The sequence below is a fragment of the Onthophagus taurus genome, chromosome 6 (assembly GCF_036711975.1).
Source record: "Onthophagus taurus isolate NC chromosome 6, IU_Otau_3.0, whole genome shotgun sequence".
In the NCBI taxonomy this organism is placed as follows: Eukaryota; Metazoa; Arthropoda; class Insecta; order Coleoptera; family Scarabaeidae; genus Onthophagus; species Onthophagus taurus.
Genome location: NC_091971.1, coordinates 22,638,753 through 22,661,218, shown reverse-complemented (window position 1 = coordinate 22,661,218; position 22,466 = coordinate 22,638,753). Strand labels below are relative to the sequence as shown.

General features: G+C 34.9%; 1 protein-coding gene across 1 annotated transcript in view; it reads left to right on the top strand.

The window, feature by feature from the left end:
• LOC111415113 (adhesion G protein-coupled receptor E2-like) overlaps nt 1–17,731 on the top strand; it is a 295,725-nt gene extending 277,994 nt beyond the window's left edge. The window contains exons 6-7 of the mRNA XM_071196332.1: nt 5,146–5,332; nt 17,254–17,731. Coding sequence (XP_071052433.1) covers nt 5,146–5,332; nt 17,254–17,565 — 499 coding nt within the window. The 3' untranslated portion in view covers nt 17,566–17,731. The remainder of the gene's footprint in view (nt 1–5,145; nt 5,333–17,253) is intronic.
• Nucleotides 17,732–22,466: the final 4,735 nt, after the last annotated feature.

Sequence of the window (22,466 nt, the reverse complement as noted above, 5' to 3'; positions counted from 1 at the left end):
CTAATTGTATTGTTCAAATAGTGGTCAACATTCCTTTTAACAATAATTGCACTTACACCTCGAGCCGCATTACTCTGGTGAATTGTGTGGTAAGTATTGTAATGGTTGATGTTTATATACGATTCTCGTGTAAAATGAGTTTCGGAGACAAGACATATATCAATATTGTTTTCTTTAAGTATTATTGGTAGTGTGTTTTGATGCTGTCGAAAACCATTGGAATTGCACAACATTATGTTTAGTTGCTGCTTTTTAGACATTTTGATTTCTTTTTTGAATCGCTTCTTGGTTTAAATTGCTTTCAATGAAATCTAAACGAGTATATAAAGTTTTTATTATTTCTTCTTGTTTTTCAGGTATTCAAGTATTTTTTCAAGTATTAGATCTAATTTACTGTCAGCCTTCTTATTGATTAATGTACTTACAGTTTTTTCTGTAGTTGCACCACTTGCTTTTTCGGCATAGGAGATTGAATTTACTGTTTTCTTATTTCTGATGGCTTGTAGTTCCTTAATCACAATGCATCCACGGTAGTTCGCTGGATGATTTTCTCCACAGTTGAAACATTTAGCCGGGATTTCTTTGGCTTTAGTGCATTCGTTGGTCCAGTGTTCACCAGCACATTTAACACGATAAAACATCGGATCAGTTTCTAACTGTTCTAGAGCCCAATCGGCTAAACAACGATGCATATGATGGTCTCGTGGCTTTAATTCCTGCACCAGCTGGATCTTAAACGGGTGTAGTCCAAGATCTTTGCGCAAAATTTTCCACGTAGAGCCCCAAATCCTGCGACTGACGACGAATCGATAAACTTGGATCTTCTTCCACACTTTCGTTTACAGCGGCGAGATTTTCTTCAGTACGCACATTCCTTCGACGTGGTGGTGTTATTGCATCATTTAGAGAGTATGTGGTATGAAATCTATACACTGTTCGACGGATGGCTTGCTCAGATGGACGATTATGTGCGCCATACAAATCACCAAGTCGCCTATAAGTTGTGCGAATTGATTACTGATTTTCAAAGTAAATGTGGATAGTTTGGTAGCGTTGTTCAAACGTTAATCTATTCATGATGATTTGCCAGAGTATACTGATCATAACTATCAAAAAGTGAGCGCAGTATGACGGTTCGTTTAACAGTTAACCCTTTCGTAAGTTCTATCTGGCTTAAAAAAACACCTCTATATGCAACGAAACTGATTTTTTGTCAACTTAAAAGTAATTTAATAAGCTTTTAAATACTCTAAAAGACAATTACAAGAGGTCATGTAAGTTTAAATTTAAACAAAAATATGAAAAATGAAAATACAATGTATAGTAGACGCCACGAGAGCTGGCAGTAAATCATCGTGTTCCGCTCTTACAAATGCCATACGTAGCTCACAAACCGCTAGAAAGTAATGTGTGTTAGAAAGAGATAGCATTAGTTTAATATGTCTGCTGTACAATTCAAATAGCCACGTGGAAAAAGTAGGTCTGTTCTTCTAAGGGATGTAACTCTATAATTATAACCTCAAATCGAAACGTCTTGTGAGCGTTGTCATGAATCTTTTAGTGTTTTCACAAGCCGAAAATAAAATAAATTAATAATTAATGAATAAATTATGAACCGCTGTTTAAATAAAACTTACTAATCCCTTGTGACCTGTAAATACCCTTTTAAAGTATTTGTTAAATAAATTAATAATTACACAAATTTTATTATAAAATAATATTTATTATTTTATATTTATCTAAGGTTTTTGAAAAAATTGTTTATGATAAAATATACCGTTCAATACAACCGTTTATTATGCAGCAGCAACATGGTTTTCTTCGTAGCCGATCTGTAGAATCCAATCTCCTATCTTATATTAATTACATTCAAACTTGTCCAAATTGCAAAAATTTGACCTGACTGATGGGTTATTAATTTGGTTGGCGTCTTATGTCTCTGATAGATGCCAGGCTGTAAAAATTAATAATTACATATCTAACTTTATTCCGGTAACTTTAGGAGTGCCTCAGGGCAGTCACTTGGGTCCGGTTCTGTTTGTGGCTTATATAAACGATATCTACGAGTGCTTTCACCATAGTAACTTTTTGCTATATGCCGATGATTGTAAAAGATTTTCCAAAGTTGAATCTTCTTCTGATTGCGAAAAACTTCAAATGGATCTTAATCGTTTGCAAACCTATTGTACTTATAATTATCTCTTTCTAAACTATGGTAAATGCAGTCAAATAACGTTCACCAGAAAAAGATACACTATAAATCAAAACTATAAGCTTGGACCCGGACCCTTAAGTGTGTTGTCTAGGGTAAAGGATCTTGGCTTAGTGCTCGATTCTAAACTGTTGTTCTTATACCACGTAGAGGAACTTATCAGTAAGGCGAATAGGAGCTTAGGTTTCATTATTAGAATGTCAAATTCATTTACCAATCTACAGTGCATCAAATCTTTGTACATGGCTTACGTAAACAGCATACTTAATTTTGCTTCAGTTGTATGGAATCCTGCGTATGCTGTGTACATTGACCGCATTGAGGCCTTACAGGTCAGATTTGTGCGTTATTTGGCTCACAAATTCGCATTGCCTTATTGCTCCTACGAGCAAAGATGCACTGTATTCGGTTTGCGTACACTGCGCGGCGTCGAGCTGCTACGGATTTGCTATTTTTGTTTAAACTAATGAACGGTTTTGTTGACTCGCCAGAACTTGTGAGACACATTCCTCTCTTAATTCCTAGCTATCCCACTCGAGATCAATGTCTTTTCCGATTGCCCGCTTCTACTACCAATTGCCATTACAACTCACCTTTACCGCGATTGATGCACTCTTACAATCGTCATTGTTCGATGTGTGATATGTTTTATTCCTCGTTGGCGTCTTTCCGCAGGAGTATATTAAGTTTGAATATCTGCCATTGAATATCTGTGTAATTCGAGTTCAATCTGGCTTGTATTATTAATTAGGAACACTATTTTTTGTTTTTGTTGTTATATCTAGAATTAGTTATTTATTTTGCTATTTTGTTTTCGATTTTGTTACATGTTGATTTCTTTTTTTTTTGTTTTGTTGTTTGTATGAATTCTTTTAGTGGATACTATTATGGGGGAAACCCTGTTCGTATCCCGAATAAATAAATAAATATTAACGATTTTTCGCTGCTTAACCTCTCCTAAATTTGACAATGTTTGACATATAACCTCCATTACTAACCTAACATACATTTAAATGTATGTGTAGAAATAATCTAAGTCGTACGTCCATATCTTGATTCATACCTTATTCATACCTTTTTTAAACGTCAAGTCACTGCCAGCTCTTGTGGTTCCTACTATAATTCAGTTTTTACGTTATTTAATGATGAGTACTTTAAAACAGTAAAGCATTAAAAACAGCTGTGTAAGGTCGAAGCAGATTCTCTGCAGGTAATTGAAATATTAACTAATTGGATTCGATAAAGAATAAATCTTGAATATTCGTTTAAATCTTCGTTTTTTTCTATAAAACTTGTCAAGGTAAATTTTTTAGGGTTTCTGTTGATATTATCTAGGACCCTTATAAAATTTATGTTGTTTTCCTGAGTTTTAGTAACATTTTCAGTAACTAATTAATTTAGGTTAAAATACATTTTTAGATAAATACGATTTTAACGAAGTACATATTTATTGTAGAAACGTGCCACAAAGTTATGAAATAGAACACATTTTCTAGGTAAACATATGGCAAATAAACACCCCAAAACATGTTTTATGCATCATATTCATGTTTATTACCTTTCGAATCAGAGTCTTCGAGGTTTAATATAAATAGGCCCAAACTAGTTCAATAAAATTGCATTATGCTGACAATTCTAAAAATAATAATATTCTGCAGAAGACGATCATCGACGACATATCTTTTTGTATTTTGTTGTAAAAATAGCACGATCTTTTCCTAAAGATGAGCTTTTGTTTTATGTTCATTAACATTTACATTATGTTCGATTAAAAATTGCATTACAACACTTTTGAGTGTTTTTTCTTTGAGAACTGAATGATAGGGCGCATTACCCATTATCACTACATTTTTGCCAGATAAATTTTGTACTGCTGGAATTAGATTTTTGTTGACCCAGTTGTAAAAGATTTGGAAATTCATCGTCTTGTGGTAATCTTTGTCAGTATTCGTGCTATTAAAAAGTTACAAGCAATTTTCTAAAAAGCCACCTCTGTAACCTGCATGTAGCACAGTAAACCTAACTCCTTCAGTTTTTATTTTAATGTTAAGCGAACATTTATCATAGTTTTTTACTCATCTACGTAATTCAGAACCATCTTTTGATTTTTTGAATAAGGAAAGCTCAAATAAACATACATGATAAAACAAAATCCCTGTTAATTTGTCAACTTTACAACAATTTGACAGATATTAAGAAGAAAAACGAATTGTATGCATTATATCCCTAAATTTGACGTTTCAATAATGCCAAAAATAATTTATTGCCAACCTAAGTAGAGTAAAATTTAAAAAAAGGTTAATTTTGAACAATTAAATGAACCGTAATAATCCAGTTAGGTTGACACATAAACAATTTTAAACTTATTCTTTTAAATCAATAGTAAATTTAAAACTCAAACGTAAAAAAATAGACAATATACACGGTGAACATTTAAAAAAAGTCAACATTGTTGCCAACTAAACAGTTGGCAACAATTTCTTAAATTGCATCTTAAATTGTTTTAATTTCTTAAAATGTTGTTTTGAAATACTTATTAGGTTATCGAAATACTTATATATTATATATTTAATTTTTTCTAAACAGTCAAGCCTTAAACAATAAGTAATTTATAACGTTTTTACTACTACACTAACAGTTCTTAATATTGTAAATTCATTTGTAATCATATTACACAAGTTGATTAACGAGAAAACGATGATGGGTCAAAATGAGCTTTCATATTTGCGAATTGTCCCGTTAATGCAACTGTTCGGTCCTACGCTTTTGTCGCCCGAGCACGATTTATTCCTGTAAATTGTATTCCGCAAATGCGGTCGTACCTTTTCATCATGAACATCGTTCGAAATTGTTGATTTATTCGAATGGAATAAATATTCAATTCGCGGTTATCAAGTAATAAAAGGAGTTTAATTACGATGTGTACTTTTAAGGTTTTTAGATAAGAACGCCTTCATTTATGGTTTAATCCTGCCATCAACTCTTCTAGCTTTAACAACCTTCAGCTATTTAATCCGATCGGCTTTAGTAGCAAGATACGTGGTAAACATGCAAGTGGATAAAAAGCTTCGAGATAAGATGAAGCGGAAACGTAAACTCCAGCTGTTGCTCTTCACAAAGGTAAGCCTAGGGCTCGCTTCTCTTTAAACCATCTCTTAAACGTTTGTATCAGGGACCACCGGAAACTGTTCTAGCACTCTGCCAGCAACAGCTTTCAGATCGTATATTTCCACGAAAGCCCTACACATAGAGCGAGGTGGAACGAGACGGCTTCGAATAAAAATGGGAAAAATCGGGTCCGGATTAATGCCTCGGGGGTCGCGGTAAATGGATTTTCCTCGTATTTTCCCATCCGCGAATGTGAGATCCTTTCCCTCCCTCTTAAGACTCCCTATAGAGCACATCCTGTTCTTCTGTTCGCTTTTGATCTAGGTGTTGAATTCTAAAAAATGAAAAAATATTAATGTAAAAATATAGAGCTCATTTATTTTTATTGTCTATACAGCGTGTCCCGTATCTTCCGCATCAGAGCATTATACGGTTGTAGAATACATTATTCTGAAGCGATCTTTCTAATAAAATTTTTTCGAAATGTTTATAATAACTGCACGGGAACTGTTTAACGACGACCAATAACGGACAACTTTGATTCATCGAAAAAGTTTATTTCTCTTTCCATGACGAATTTATTGGTGAGTATACGTGGGAAACTAGTTATCATCGGCGTAGCGGACCGGCCGAGGGTGGCACCGATTACCTGAGTCTGATTTACGATCTGCTGATTGGATGAAAAACAGTTCCTTTAAACAGTTCCCGTGCGGTTATTATAAACATTTCGAAAAAATTTTATTAGAAAGATCGCTTCAGAATAATGTATCCTACAACCGTATAATGCTCTGATGCGGAAGATACGGGACACGCTGTATAGTAACTAATTTTTTTCAAGGACTAATTTTCCAAGGGCGTAGATAAATACATTTAATCCATCTTTACAACCGGTCAATTTTAATGGAGGTCGTGCCTAGTTTTTAAGCAGCTCTCAACTGAAGCTCGGCACGTAGTTTTTCAATTAATTAGTAAAAGGAACGCTTGGTAAACGTTCCTTACTTTAACTGCATTAATTTAGAAGTTCTATTTTCTTCTATAAACAGAAAAATGCATTAACGTATTATAAAGCGTTTAATTAAAAATTATCTAAAGATTAAACGATTAGCGTAAACGGTATATGTATTTAATATTGAATAAGGTAGACGTGAAATATAGCTGTGCAAAGATTAGAAAACTGCTCTAAAATAATGTTCATCTTCCGCGGTACGACGTTTATATTTTATGCATGACTTTATGTAAAGGTTCGTAATTTGCGGTCTTTGTCCGGAATTATTAACGTTAATTATTCAGGAGGCCTTTGAAAGTTCCCACATAATGAGAAATTTAAAAATACCCTTAAATGTCAAGATTAAAACGTTAATGTTTTTATAGTTTAATGTTGGAAAATTCATAGAAAACATTGTTTTCGTTTTGTTAACTTCAATATATTATGTTACCTTTAGTTCAAGTAATTTAAATTAGGTGGTGTTTCGTCTAATCTGTAGTTTCTTAGTAAACTTGAAAGCAACATCATCATAATCAATCCTTTTTATAACCGGAGATGTTGAGGTTCTCCCCTCTAGTTCTCCATTTAACGGTGTTCGATTGAAACAAAAATTATCCACTCCTCTCTGATAGCTGCTAACTTCATTGCCTCCGTCCAGGATTTACCATCAGTTACCAAAATCTTTCTCACGCTATCGTTTCACTTGTACACACAAATATTTCATTTTCATCGTATGTATTCGGCTCTGGTGCCTTTTTGTCATAATCCAGTTTTCGCAGCCATTAATCAAAATAGGTGATAAATTGTTCTGTATAGCACCATTTTTGTATTTTTGATAGTTTCTTTATGTCCGTCCTAGAAAGTGCGTTATAATAACTCTTTCCACTTGCAGACTTACCACATTTTCTTCGTTCGAGATGACGTTAGTTTTTCCTGAGATGATGGCTAATCTAAAGTTAGCATTTTCGTTATTCCAACATTTCAGTTATTTTGTAGCTTATCCTTGCCTTCAGCACATATGACCAGATTATCAGCGAGGACACATAGTTCCAGTATTGCCAGATTGTATAATTATGGTATTTTGCCATAATATTATAGTTAATATCATCATTCAATTCGAGGTGCTGCCTTGTTTGACATCGATTCAGGGCCGTAACTAGAGTTGAATTTAAAGTAGGGCAACGGTGGTTACAGGTAGGGCGGAAGAAAAAATTGTACTTGATCTGATCTGGTAAATCGATTTTCATCGTACTTGTGAATATGACTGAGTGAGTGAGGTAGTACTTAATTTGCAGGAGGGTGATAGGTAGATAATAGCAAAACATTCATTTATTCAGGTTTATATTAATTTTCCAAACATATTATAATCACTATACTAATAAAAGTCTTTCCTTAAAACAGCTGAATTCTTCATTCCTCCATATTGTTAAAAATGCGAAGGACTGCATTGAGATCAACTGACTTTGTCCTTTTCTTTTCAAAAGCAAGAAATACCCTCTGAGGCCTATTGATTGCAGTCAAAGTTGAAAATGTAGATTCGCAAACAGATGCAAACAGTTCATAAGTATCTTTGAAGGCCTCTCGCTGTCTGTAATAACCTTGCATTGTGTTTTCCGTTCTATCTTCGCGACGACTCACATAAGCTTTAACCGCAGCAGCTTCTTCCCTTGATGGAATTGTTAGACCTGCAAAATTAGGTAAAATTGTGAATTGGACATAAATAAACAATAGTAGCAACATAGTTTTCATTAATTTTGTCACACTTATCCAGATTTTTCAAAGGTACCATTTTGTCTACATCCAATTCATCAAGACTCACTAATGAATTTAATAAATCGTCGTTGTCCGAAAATCTTCTTTGTAATTCAGCTGTTAGTATGTCCAAAGTTTCAAAATACTGAGATTTAAATGGCTGATCGTTCTGGTCTTCTATATTTTGTCTCGCGCAGGAACAGGAAGGACCATACATCAAGTAATCATCCATACGATTAGATTTTTTGACTTGTCTCTTCTGGGTCTGGGTCCTATTTTCGGAATCGCCGCTTATCATAGACTTAGCTTCTCCCAAAATTTGATGATACCTATCATCTGATCTCAGTTTCGTTATTTCATATTGGGCACACTTTACGATTTTTATGGCATCTTTTAATCCTGCGCTCTGGGCTTGTAAAGCTGCGTCTGCAGGCTAAAGCGTGAATAAGATTATTTTGGCCACAACCATAGCCATTCGGAATTCCAAACTGAGCATGACCTTTTTAATACCGACACTCTTGGCGACGTCATCACCGTTAAATCTGTCATTTTTAATTTCATCTAAAGTCGTCAAAATCGCTGAATAATTATCGTTTACAACTTTTGTAACAGCCAAGTGTCCTGACCAACGCTGCTTGAGGAGCCGGCCAATCCTTTTTCCACCATACAAAGCAGCTATTTTGCCATAGTGAAAGAATTCATGTAACATGACGCATTGATCAAAAAATAAACGATGAAAGTCATTTCTGAGATAGTCCTGATGACTATGAAATGCAGGCGATGGTTATAGCAGTGGTCGTAAGGAACTTTTTGGCAAAATTTGTTTGCCATTCTGGTCGCAACTCCAGAAACTTTTCCGCTTATTACACTTGCGCCGTCATAGCATTGGCTTAGCATACGCGAGAGGTCAATGTTATTTTCCCTAAAGGTATTTAACGTCAATTCCGTAGAAGTGGCTGCATCAAGATTTTCAGTAGTTGTAACTGTCCGCAATGACTCATTGACGATTCCACCCTTAACGTAACGTATTGCTATTGCAATATTTTCGCGGTTATTTTTATCTCTTGTTCCATCTTCCATTAGAGTAAACAAGTTCACGTCAGATTCCTTAATATCTTTAACAATGGAACTTCGTACTGCTTGAACCATTGCTTGAATTATTTGATTTTGAATTTCAGGTGAACCATACGTTGCATTTTGTGGTATGTGTCTGAGAGCCTCCTTCAAATTCGGATCGTCCATGCACGTGCATTCAAACAAATTCTGAAATAATCCTTGTTCTTTTTCTTCCTCCAAGATATAATTTCCACGCAACGCTAACTCGTTGACAACTAGAAATTGTATTACTTCAACAATAGTTTTCACGTAATACCGATTTTTTTCTAATACTTTTCTATTTAACAACGTTTTGACACTGGTAGTTGTAGATATTCTACGTAGTTTGCTACATCGCCATGGCTTGTGTATGGGAAATTGATTTTTGATGTTTTGGGAAACCAGTTTTTGCATCAGTGGTGTTTTTCCAGTTTTTCAAACATGTGGAAGTGTAAGAAGTTCGTTTGCTACCATAAAGCAAAAATTGCTGGCAAGGATAACTAAACGCAGCATCTTTCTCCATAGAATACTGCAACCATTTATATCGCTTGGACCAGTCCGCTACAAAGGCCCTATTATTTTGTTTGGGGTATATGTCTAAAATAACTTGCTTTACTGGTTCTCCGATTTGTGCAATATCAAAAGGAATACCATGACTAATACTACCAACATGTTTCACCAAACCTGTACTGAATTCCATAGGATTAGAAGTAGCAATTGTACATATCTTGTGCTTGCATCTGTTTTGAGGAATGTGGTTCATCGAGGTCAATTTCTTCTTCAACTCTTCACTTTTTGCTAAAGAAAGTCCGTATATCCATCGCAAAAATCAATCAATCAATCTTCAGTTCACAGCAATAAACTAACAATTGTGTCGTTAATCGACTGAAACACCGTACCTACACAACACTAACTAACACCATAGACAAAAAACCTCTAATCTGCTTATTTTAGTTTATATGGCGATTCCCCATACCACAGATTGCAATACCGGCACAACTCCTACACATACTTCAATTGCCACCTATGGGCTAAATAAAGAATTAATATACATCTATGATTATAACAAACCGTGATTACTTCGGAATTGTTTAGATGTCGCTACGCGAGTAGTAAATTTTTTGTTCATCGTGTCATACAATGAACAAACAGTTTAAAGGCATTTTTTAAAGTAGGGCATTGGTATTTTAAGTTAGGGCATTGCCCCACTATGCCCCTCTCCTAGCTATGGCCCTGCATCCATTTTGTATTGATATGATATTAACAGTACGGCTTCGGCCGCGAGCGACCTCAGCTTAATCGATCAACATCATGCAGTCTTTGTCATGAATTTCACTTTATTTAATCTATGTAGTCTGTGGCCGTGGCGTTGTAACATCGACTGGTCCATTTTCAACAGTTTTTTTGACAAAATATTATGGTAAAGATTATTCAGCAACCTGTTGCTAATTTTACATTATAGAATCCAAAATGCATGACTTGTTTTAAGCCGACTTTGGTTAAGTATTTGGTGTTGACCTCGATTTAATAGAGTGTTTTCGAGCATTTCAGGTGAATAAGCCGAGGTCGCTTGCGACCGAGGCACTGCACCGTTTGACATCAGTTTTATGTTGATGGTATTAACCTTAGTGCCACATATTGTTCACAGAGATAAAACGAGTATGTCTGATGCTATTAATGATTATTGGACACATTTTGTGCTTCATGCAAAAAAAAAACATTTATCTAAAGATTTTTGTGCCTACACTTTTTACTAACGGAGAAATCTTTTATAAAGATGCCATATTTTTACATGCAATACCACCAACAGCAAAATCTGACAGTCCAATCCTATGTTTGGCCATCGCAAATGATACACCAACTGCTGGTTGTGGCCCCACAAACGCGTTAGCGCTGTCCTCTCGTGCTAGCACATCTGCCGCTTCATTGCCAGCAACCCCAGAGCACAGTGTAAAGTAAAGCAGCAGTCTCACTTCGTGTCGGCACCTTTGACGTCGTGTCCGTACATTTTTTACTGCGCATCCGCTTCGCGCACCATTGAAACAATTGTCAAAACAAACTTTTATGTCGATGATAAAGATGACTCATAAGGTAGCAAACGTGGCATGAATGCGCGCAGCGTATGCGCTGTAGTAAAACTGAGGACGCCATATAAGGCAAGTGAGACTACTGATTTACTTTATACTGTGCCCAGAGTGACCTGGGACCCAGATCAGAGAAACTGTGTTATCACAACTCGGTGTGTTTAATGTTCTTTAACAGTTATTAACCAGAGCCGACACCGTTTTCGCGGCCTGCAGCGCCTGGAGAGCGACTTGACTATCTGAGAAAAATCGTACTGTCATGTTCTTCACCCCTCTCTCTCAAGAAGTATTTTAGCACCCATTACAATAGCAAATACTTCCGCCTGGAATACAGTACGTACATACCCAGGCTGTAAGCTTGCTTAATCCGAGGTGTCTGGCATGTATACTTCTGCTCCGACCCCTTCCGGCGATTTTAATCCATGTATGAACATGCAAATATCTGCCTGAATCAGAGAATGTTCGTTTTCGATCCAGAACTGCCGTTCCGGCAGTACAATCTGGTATCAAGCATTAATACTGATAGTGAGCCCGTCAAATCTGACGGCATTGATAGCACAATAACATCTTGGTGTAATCTTGGACAAAGGACTAACTTGGAAATCACACATTAGTTGCAACACCAAAAAAGAAACGATTGTACGACCCGATGCCGAAGGGCTATTGAGAATACTTGGAGTCTAAATCCAAAAGTTACAATGTGGATCTACACTTCTGTGATAAGACCGATGGTAGCTCACGGATCCATAGTTTGGTGCTCAGCACTAAAACATGCATATAAAGCTAAATTTTTGCATCAATTGTAACGACTGGCCTGCCTACTAATCACGGGCGCTAAGAGATCTACACCTATGATTGCTATGGAGACTATGCTGAACGTGCTGCCCCTAGATATTGTTATCAGGGAGGTGGCCGTGATGACGTTGCTTCGATTACAATCAGTAAATGATAAGCAGGTTGTTAAAATGGGAATAGTCCGGAGCGAGCGCTGGAGTGAGGCTGTTCGTAAACAACCCCTCCTTAAAGACTACATCACACTTACTTTCTTAGGCAAGCCACACTGATGGATTAAAGAAGGCTGGAGGCTCCGGAGCGAGAATTATCTCGCACAATCTCTAGCTACACCTTTCCACTTCGCTAGAGTCGTATTGCACGACTGCTCAAGCCGATATAACTGCTATAAACATAGCAGCCAATGCATAGCCTGATAGTAGACAGGCTATGCTGGCGGTTGATAGGCATCAAACTACATCATCTTTGGTGAAGTCCTATCGACAATCACTTGAGGAGGCAAACGTATAAAACAACGCTACGATAAAGTGACGAAAAGGACACATCGGAATTAAAGGACATGATCATGCGGACAGGTTGGCGAAACGGGCGGCTAACAAGTCACCGATCTCCTCTGAACCGTTTGTACCACTAGCTGTTAATACAACATCAAAGCTGATAAACTCCATCTCCTATCGAGGTTTTTGCCATAGATGGGATGAGACAGCAGTAGGTGTCTTTGCAAAGAAAACTCTGCTCTACCCTGACCGGAAGAGATCTACTCAGTTTCTAGGAAAATCAAAAAGTGACTCGAGGTTTCTCACCCACTTCCTGACCGGACACTGCAGGTTACGTAAGCACATGTTCTACATGAAGCTGACGAATACATCCGTCATGTTGTTTGTGACTGTCCCAACCTCGCGTACTTAAGGCAATCCACTTTTAGAGTACCATGGCTCCAAATTTCAGATATAAGAAACATACCATAGTTTCTCGGACTTTCCTATACCAGGATGCTGCTCTGTATCTGATCATAAGTCTAATAGTCACATAGAGCCAGTACAGTCTTTCAGGGGTAAGACCCCAATTTTTTCCACAAAGACTACGAGAAGTCCACAAGGATAATGTAGCCTTGTGTAAAACTCCCTGCAAATGTCCGTTCCATGAGAGGATTTTGTTCATAATTACACCTAGATATTTGACTTCCTTTGAGAAAGGAATTTCTTCACCTTGAATTAGTCCATCCAACTTTCGTCTCCTGGTGAAGGCCACAACGATTGTTTTTTGCGGGTTTATCGATAGATCCTTTCCGTTACGGCAAGCGCAAATGGTATCTAGGGTCACCTGGAGAACTTTGGATATCCTTATTATGTACTAAGAAATCAAAAATAAATATATAAATAATTTTTTTAGCATCCACGCTAACCTGATGATCCAAGTAATTTCGCTACGTGGTGTAGCGAAATTACTAGTGAAAGTGGTTTTCACTTAAGAACTTCAACATTTCTGGTGGAATTTCATCACAACCTGCAGCCTTCTCCAACTTGAAAGCTTTCAAATACTTCTTCCTCTGATTATTTTCAACTTTATTAGGATTTAAGAAATTTTCAGTGTTCGCTTCATCTTTATTTGTTTTCCTACTTTCCCATTACTAAAATTCTTTGTGGCTTTGCCATCTTCATTTCAATTTCTTTCCAGTGTCTCACCGAACCTTTCCTAGCTCTACCTCTAATATCATCAGTTTAGTCTTTATTCTTTGATTTTTGTAAGCCTCGTATTTTCTTTGGTTTTATCCACTAAATATACTCTCTAAAGCATCTTCTTCTTCTCCCTCCTACCTTTGTCAATCTACCAAGTAGTTCATTTCATGTCTCGTATTAATTATTTGCAAACACAAACTTGTGAAGCCACTTCCTTCGCCGTTTCCTTATATTTTTTCTATCTTCGTTCCAGATAGAATTCTGGACATTTTGTCGTTGTATTTTCTTGATCTGTATATCTTAATTCTCACGTTTCTTGGTGTTTTAACTTTACTTGTTATATTGCCATGTTACAGTTCCAATACCGCAAAAAAAAAAATATTCGCACAACAAGTCTCTGTTCTTCTGGAACCTTAGTGCCGTATTGTTGCTTCCAACCCATCCTATATTTTGCAGTGACATTGGTTCAGCTCGCCACTGACCATTCATAATTTCCCCTGACTCTGACTGAATAATATCACCATATTCTGGAGGACAGTACCTTTCGCTTTGCTGTTCAATACGAAGGAAGTTATGGAAAATTTAATGAATTTCGTTGTTTTAAGTAGGTAGTGGTAACACTTCGGAATCGGAGCATGTTATAGAAAAGTTTTTAGATCAATAGTTGTTGCAAATTTTATTTTTAACAATATTGCTCTCTTGCATTTTTGCTCTCAGATGCGTCAATATCGAGAAAAATACAAAAATATGAAAATTTACTAAATTTCCTTGTTTTACTATTAGCTAATGGTAACATTCGGGAATCGAAGCATATTACAAAAAAACTTTTGGAGCAAAAGTTGTAGCAAATATTATTGTTAACAATATTGGTCTCTTTCATTTTTGCTCTTATATGCGTCAATAGCGAGAAAAATACGAAAATATGAAAATTTACTTAATTTTCTTGTTTTACTATTAGCTAATGGTAACATTCGGTAATCGAAGCATGTTACAAAAAAACTTTTAGATCAAAAGTTGTAGCAAATATTATTCTTAACAACATTGCTCACTTTTATTTTTGCTCTCAGATGCGTCACTAACAAGAAAAATACGAAAATATGAAAATTTGATGAACAAGTTGTCCTTTTCTACTTTTTGGTATCTTCCAAAACATTCAAAAAACGTCAAAATTAATTTTTTTTCAATTCTTACATCCTCATTAACTATCCTAAACATTTTTTAAATTGATCAGAACAATTTTGACTCCCACCAATCAACTTTTTCAATTTTCAAAAATCTTTGAATTTTCTGGAAAACGTCCTGTTTGATTCTATTAATTATTATTGTCATTATTAATCACCTAACTACGTTTTTAATCGATTTGAACCATTTTGACACACACACCAATAACCTTTTTCTATTACTTGATGTCTTTCAAAAATCTCCAAAAAACCTCAAAATCAATTTTTCTTAAATTTTTCATCCTCATTAAGTATCTTAAACGTCTTTTAAATCTAATTCTTAAACGTCTTTTAAATGGCCTCCGTAGAATTCGCCACCGCTGGCAGAGTATACCAAAGGCATTTTCAACGGATTGCCCTGGATAAACGATAGTTGAAAATGTTTTTTTCTAGCCCTAAGTACTGTCCGGGATATCGTCTCATTATATTTTCCATTAGAGAAAACGCAGCATCACCCACAACGAAATGTGGAAGTGTAATGTTGTTTCCAGGCAATTTTTTTGGAAAAGGGATATTTATGTTTCCATTTAAAAAAGCTCTCCCGAAAGAAGATTCTTTAAAGATAGTGCTGTCATGATTTCTTCCACTAGCTCCAATATCTGCTATAATGAAATCATAATTCGCATCTACACATGCCATTAAAATTGCTGAAGGTATGTTTATAATTGAAGAACCCACTTCCCGATGCTTTTGGTGCTTGCATATGGATGTGTTTACCATCAACAGCACCGATACAGTTGGATATGCTTTTTTTTGTAGAATGTATCGATAATTTTATTACTTAATTAAAATTTGTTTATAATATAAAATTAAACAAAATCATACTGTAGGGTTACTATCAACCTTTGAGCGGGTGAAATTGCACCTTTATTTGGTGTTTTTGCTAAAAAAGGTTCAACCAGTCTTAACAATTCCTTAAACTCTTCGAACGACATGCAAACATATTTAAAAAATTGCAAATAGTCAAGCAGCGACAACAATTTTCTTTTTGTTCATTATAATCAAAACAGTTTCACTTCCGATTTCTTTTTTTTAATTTGGCATGAGTTGTGGCACTACTGTTTATATGTCAAAATCCTCCTTTAATGTACTGTGCTTAAATATTGCATGAACCAATCCCTTTCCTTATAGCTACAGCTAAAGCAAACGCTTATGACTATGACTATGACTAAAACTAAAACACTTTGCATAAACCCACCTTAAGTTTACCATCAACTACATCATTTTATCTAACTTACTTTCTTCAGCTTCTAGTTTTTTTAAGAGTTCTAATTATCTTCTTACTAGGTTTAAAATTTTCGTTCTCATTTACATTTCATCTTTTTCCCTCAACTAGTTTATCGTCTGACAACATCATGGGAAAAGTGAATATTTTTAAAATAGTATTATTTAGCATTATTTTATTATTTACATACTAAATAGTAAAGAGCATTGTTTGTTAAGAAAAATTTTGAGTTTAAATATCGAAGGCAACACACCCCTCACCACGCAGGTCTGTCCTAGTTCAATTCATTGTATAAATTGTATATATTGTTAAATTCCGCTAAAATTTGTTCTATGTAAATTGACACACGTGCCCCAATTTTTTTTAATCGCTGCTCCATATTTACATTTGTTTCGATTTCGATATGAATAAAAATCGAGATCAAAAAAACATTAAAACTCACACAAACATAAACATTATTTATAAACAGCATTTTCCGATTCACAATTCAAATTATTGCAAAACTACCTATTCAAGTTTATTGTTTAGATCTGCAAATATTCAAAGTTGCAAGTTAGTGATGGATGACTAAACATTTTTTTATTACTCATATTATTTCACCTCTTTCTGTTTTAATTTTTTTTTGTTTCATTTTATATTTTTAATTTCCGATACAGGCAAACACGCTGCATGGTTTGAAATAATTCATAATTGAATTAAACGGCCGCATTCCGTTTAATGAATGGTAACGAGACTTTCGAGTATGTTCCGACAGCGTTTCAAATTAAATAGTTTTGTATACGGGAATTTAAATTATTAACTTTTCTCATAAACCAATTCTTATCGCCTTTAATTTTATTTTTATCGCATGTTCCTAAACTTTATTAAATTTAATTTGTCGTCTAAGAAAAACAACCAAATAAAACTATTTCCATAAAACCCATTTAAACTAACTAATCACGGTTAGAATTGTTTTAACTCTCCCAAGTCCATTAAGGACGTCATTCCGCCGAGGCATTAAACGTGAATAATGGAAGCATCTACTCAAGCTATTATCTACCTACCGCGAGATTTATGATCGTATATTCAACAAGATATCTAATACCTTTTTTGTTGTTTTAGATAACGCTACTTTTGGCTTTAATAATTACATTGGGTGCTTTAACGAAATTAATCCGTTCGGAAATTTTATGGATTTCTTATCATGTTGGGCAAGGTTTGCAAGGAATTTTCGTCGCAATGATGGTTACTTGTAATTGCCAAGTTTTGAAATTGTACACCAGGACGTTTAAATCAAGAGGACCCAGACAAGGTACGAGTACATTCGGAAATATCGTACCAAGCGCAAAAACTTTGCTTGGAAAAGGAGTCTCAATTTCGAAATCAACAAGTTTGCAATTATTAACATGGGATCCAACACCCGATCCTGTATAAACGATTAAAAATTAAACGTTAAATCTTACTCTGTATAAAGATTATGTTAGAATTGCAAAAAAAATTGAATTTGTTAGCTAAAAATAATTATTTTTTAGTATGTAAATAGATGTTTTATACATATCCGTGTAAATAAATTATATTCTAATAAAGATTTTATGTCGGATATGATTTCGATTATTTTTTTAACCTTTCCTTAGATGTGTCACGTTTTGCTGCAACATCCAACACAGCTGGTGTGATGAATCGGGCACCCCCACACAGGAACTAAGTGCCTTGCCAAAAACCGTCAACTGTCGTATATCAAGGCAGGAGGAGTCCAGGGTTGTGGAGAAAGGGGACCGAAATAACCCCGACGTGTTAGTTTTCATAATAAATTTGCTCTCTACCGCCCTCAGCAATACATTATCCTTACACAAACGCCATACTGCCAACGAAATAAGGCTATTATAACAACTATTTCCCAACAGACATTGTTTATATGACATATTTACATTGTTTCATAAAACCACTTTATCGTATAACTTAACAAAAAGAATGTAGAGAAACAAAGTTAATAATTTCATACTGTAGTGACAATTAATATAACCTGATAATGTGATTGCATTCGATGTTTTCACTAAGATCCTCTAATGTTGTTGGCATAAACCAACACCTTACAAAATCATAAACCTCACAAAAAGTAATAAAACGGCATTAAATCTTCGTCAATAGATCAATTGTTTAACCAGCTATATAACATCGAGCTTGCCAAGTCCATCCAATTTTGTTCAAAATCTAATCTTCCAACATGGTAAGATATTGAACTTCGACCGTAACATGACGATTAGATTCATTGACGACAAAATATGACCAAATCACACCGGCATAAAATTCACAGTCACTTTTTGTGATTCTAATAGAGTCTCGTGAAGCACATGTGGTCCACTAACACATATTTTGCTTACAGACAAAGCCATTAAACCAAAAATGAGCTTCATCGTTGAAGATGATTTACTTTAAACTTTACCACAATCCAATCTGGAAAGTTTCGACGCGTCTAATGATGAATAGGCTTCAGTTCTTGAGTAAATTTGGTCTTGTAGGTTGTTTTTTATTAAATTTGTTTTCACCTATATGTAAATATAAATTTACGTTCGGGCTCTGAGACTTCTACAGCCTGTGAACATTCGTGTGGTTCACATATTGATTTATCGTTATAGAACTTTCAATAGCAGGGCTCGTACTTCCTAAAAATCTTTTGAGTCATAACTTTATTTTAAATGAGCTCAGAAAAACACACAGACTGTTTAAATGTGATACGAGAAGGATTTTATTCATTTTTATTAAGTCGTTTTCTATATTGATTATGTAAGCAAAACGTTTATAACAAAATGTAACAATGCAATTTGTTACATTTTGTACAATAAAATCTGCGACGATCTTTTGATTGCATTTCCATATACGATTTTGAAGTATGTTGTGGTGCAACAAGATAACCAGACAACCTACCGTATTTGCCTGAATATAAGGCGACCCTTACATTTTCGAATGATATTTGAAATAAAAATGGCTGTATTTACTCGAATATAAGGCGACCCCTACTTTTTGGCGTGACATTTTCACCAAATATCCAAAAGGATATTGAAAATATGAAAAAGTCGTGGATATAAGACGTCTGTCTTATACAGGCTGTCCGGTATCTTCCGCATCAGAGCATTATACGGTTGTAGGATACATTATTCTGAAGCGATCTATCTAATAAAATTTTTTCTAAATGTTTATAATAATCGCACGGGAACTGTTTAAAAACGACCAATCGGCAGATCGTAAATCAGACTCAGGTAATCGGTACCACCCTCGGCCGGTCCTCCGCGCCGTTCATAACTCGTTTCCCACGTCGTTTCTCACCAATAGATTCGACACGGGAAGAGAAATAAACTCTAAAATTTCGAAAAAATTTTATTAGAAAGATCGCTTCAGAATAATGTATCCTACAATCGTATAATGCTCTGATGCGGAAGATACCGGACACCTATATACACAAATATATTATACTTGCCTTAATGTCATTTATAAATATAATGTATGTGGCATACTATTAAGAAAACATAGGTAAGTTTCAGAATATGTACTTTATTAATAATAAATAAAACTATTTTCAAATATACTGAATAATAACACATCTCTTGTCATCATTCATTTCACATGCGTTTTCCACATAACTCTCTTCAGTACTCGATTCATCATTAGTAGCCCTAGTAGCTTGGTCTTGCTGCATATCATCCCAGAGGACATCATCGTCAGCACCTTCTAAATCATTTGAAATGCAACATTTTTGAATCCCTTAATAATGCTTTCTGATGAAATTTCATTCCAAGCCCGTAAGATCCACTCACATTGCATTGAAACTTGTGATTTTTTTATTTTTCCACTGGAAGTAAGTGGATGATCATTTGACTGAAACTGTTTCTTTAAGTGATCCTTAAAGGGTTTATTAACTACAACGTCTAAAACCTGCAGTTGTGAAGTCATACCACCAGGAATAATGACTAAATCTGTATTTTGCTTCTTAATTTCTTCTCGCACTTGTAGTGCAAGGTGACCCCGAAAAGCATCCAATACAAGCATTACTCTCTCCCCATCATTCCTTTGTTGATTTGCCCAAACATTTCTTATCCAATCTATAACCAGTGCTTGATCCATCCATCCTTTCTCTCGTACCCTAATTATAATTCCATCTGGAAATTTGTCATGGTTTTTCTTTTAAGTGCCACATAAGGAGGAAGTTTTGTTCCGTCACCAAGTATTGCTAACATAACCGTTACCCTCGATTTTTCATTTCCTGTTGTTTTGATTAGAATCGATTTTTCGCCTTTTTTATTTAAGGGTTAATTTGAAACCATATCAAAATATACTGGTGTTTGATCCGCATTACATATCAAGTTTATAGGATATTTGTGCTGTTTTCTTAAATTTATTACATAACGTTGTTATTCAATTAGTTTTTCCTCAACATATTTAGGAAGTTTTTGGGCTAACGTTGTACGACGACTCAAACATAATCCACTCCTAACCATCATTCTTCTGCACCATCCATAACTTGCCTTAAATGTAGTTTGAGGGATATTTTTGCTTTTAGCTATTAAAATTCTTCAGCTTTTAATTACATTATTTCTCTTGTTGGTGGAAATCCTTGTCCACGCATTTCATTTATAAAATCAACAACAATTTCATCAATTTCTGGAAATCGACCTTTTTTGGGTCCTCGAAAGGATTCTCGTGTTGAGTGAGCATTCAAAAGATTTTCTTTTTGCAATCGCCAACGTCTAATATTGTTTTCTATTGTACCATACTTTTTAGCGGCTGCACAATTGTTTCTTTTTTCTGCTTCACAAATAGCCATAATTTAAAAATTGGCATCATAGCTTGTTCGGATATTTTTATATATTTGACCTTTCGCCGTACCCCGATTTTCAACTCAATTACACATAACTGATGAGGCACTCTCAATAAGTCTAATCCGGACAAGAGTTTGCTAACGAATAACAAAAGCGCGCCTTATCTACCTAACTTCGCATCGGCCGTAAGCATTTAGGGGCTTCCCCTATTTACATAACCAGCAGGCTGGAAGCGAATCATACTCTTTGAGCCCGCTTATGCTTGCTAGTGCGCGAATACATCATTTTTGATTCCTCGGTAAAATTCCGAATATAAGGCGAGTAGTAATTTTGTGTCTAATTCTCTTGAAAAAAACCTCGCTTTATATTCAGGCAAATACGGTACTTGACATTTTAGAACAAAAGTTTTAGTATAAAAATTGTAACAAATTTTATTCTTAACAATATTGCTTTTTTATACTTTTGCTTTCAGATGCATAAATATCGAGACAAATACGAAAAGGTGAAAACTAGATGAAATCCTAGTTTTACATCTTATTGTTAATAAAGCACGGGATTCTGAACCTTTTAGAAAAAAAGTTTTAATAGAAAGATTGTAGCAAATTTTATTCTTAATAATATTGCTCTTTTATACTTTTGCTCTCAGATGCATAAATATCGGGTAAAATACGAAAAGGTGAAAACTAGATGAAATCGTAGTTTCACATCTCATTGTTGGGAGAGCATGGGATTCAGAACGTATTAGAAAAAAAGTTTTAGTATAGAAATTGTAGCAAATTTTATTCTTAACAATATTGCTTTTTTACAATTTTGCTTTCAGATGCATAAACATCGAGAAAATACGAAAAAGTGAAAACTAGATGAAATCGCTATGTGATATATTCTACTTTCATTTCATATCTCGCAAAGAGGAAGATACAAAAGGTGCAAAATTCCTGTTTACGACTAATTTATGGTATTAAACGTCGGCAACATGTTAGTGATCGATTGGTCGATGTAAACTGGTTGAATATACAGGACCGAAGAATTTTGCATTCAGCCTGTTTGTATTATAAAGTGATAAATTATCAATAGCCCCCTTACCTTTATAACAGGATTCGATTTCGAGCCGATGTCCATACATTGAATATAAGATTTAGAGGTACACTGACTCCTCCAGTACACAAATTTCAATTTTTTTTAAAATGTTTTAGTTACCAGATTACTAAAATATTCAATAATATTCCATTGGACATCAGAAAATCATTGTCTCAGAACTCATTTAAACGGAAATACTTTGCATTGTTATTTGATGCAGGTTGAGAGCTTTCTGTGTTTCTTCTTGCCTTTGTTTTTATCTACGTTGTTGTCATTCTTACGGATTATTCTTATTTATTTACTATTTTTGATGTGCACGCTTCAGTTAATTCTAGTTTGTATAGTCGTTTATTAATTTGCTTTTGTTTTGATTTACTTTTGTTTCACATAATAAATTTTTTTTCTCTCATGGTTAAGTTGAAAAACGGTTTAAGACCGAACTTC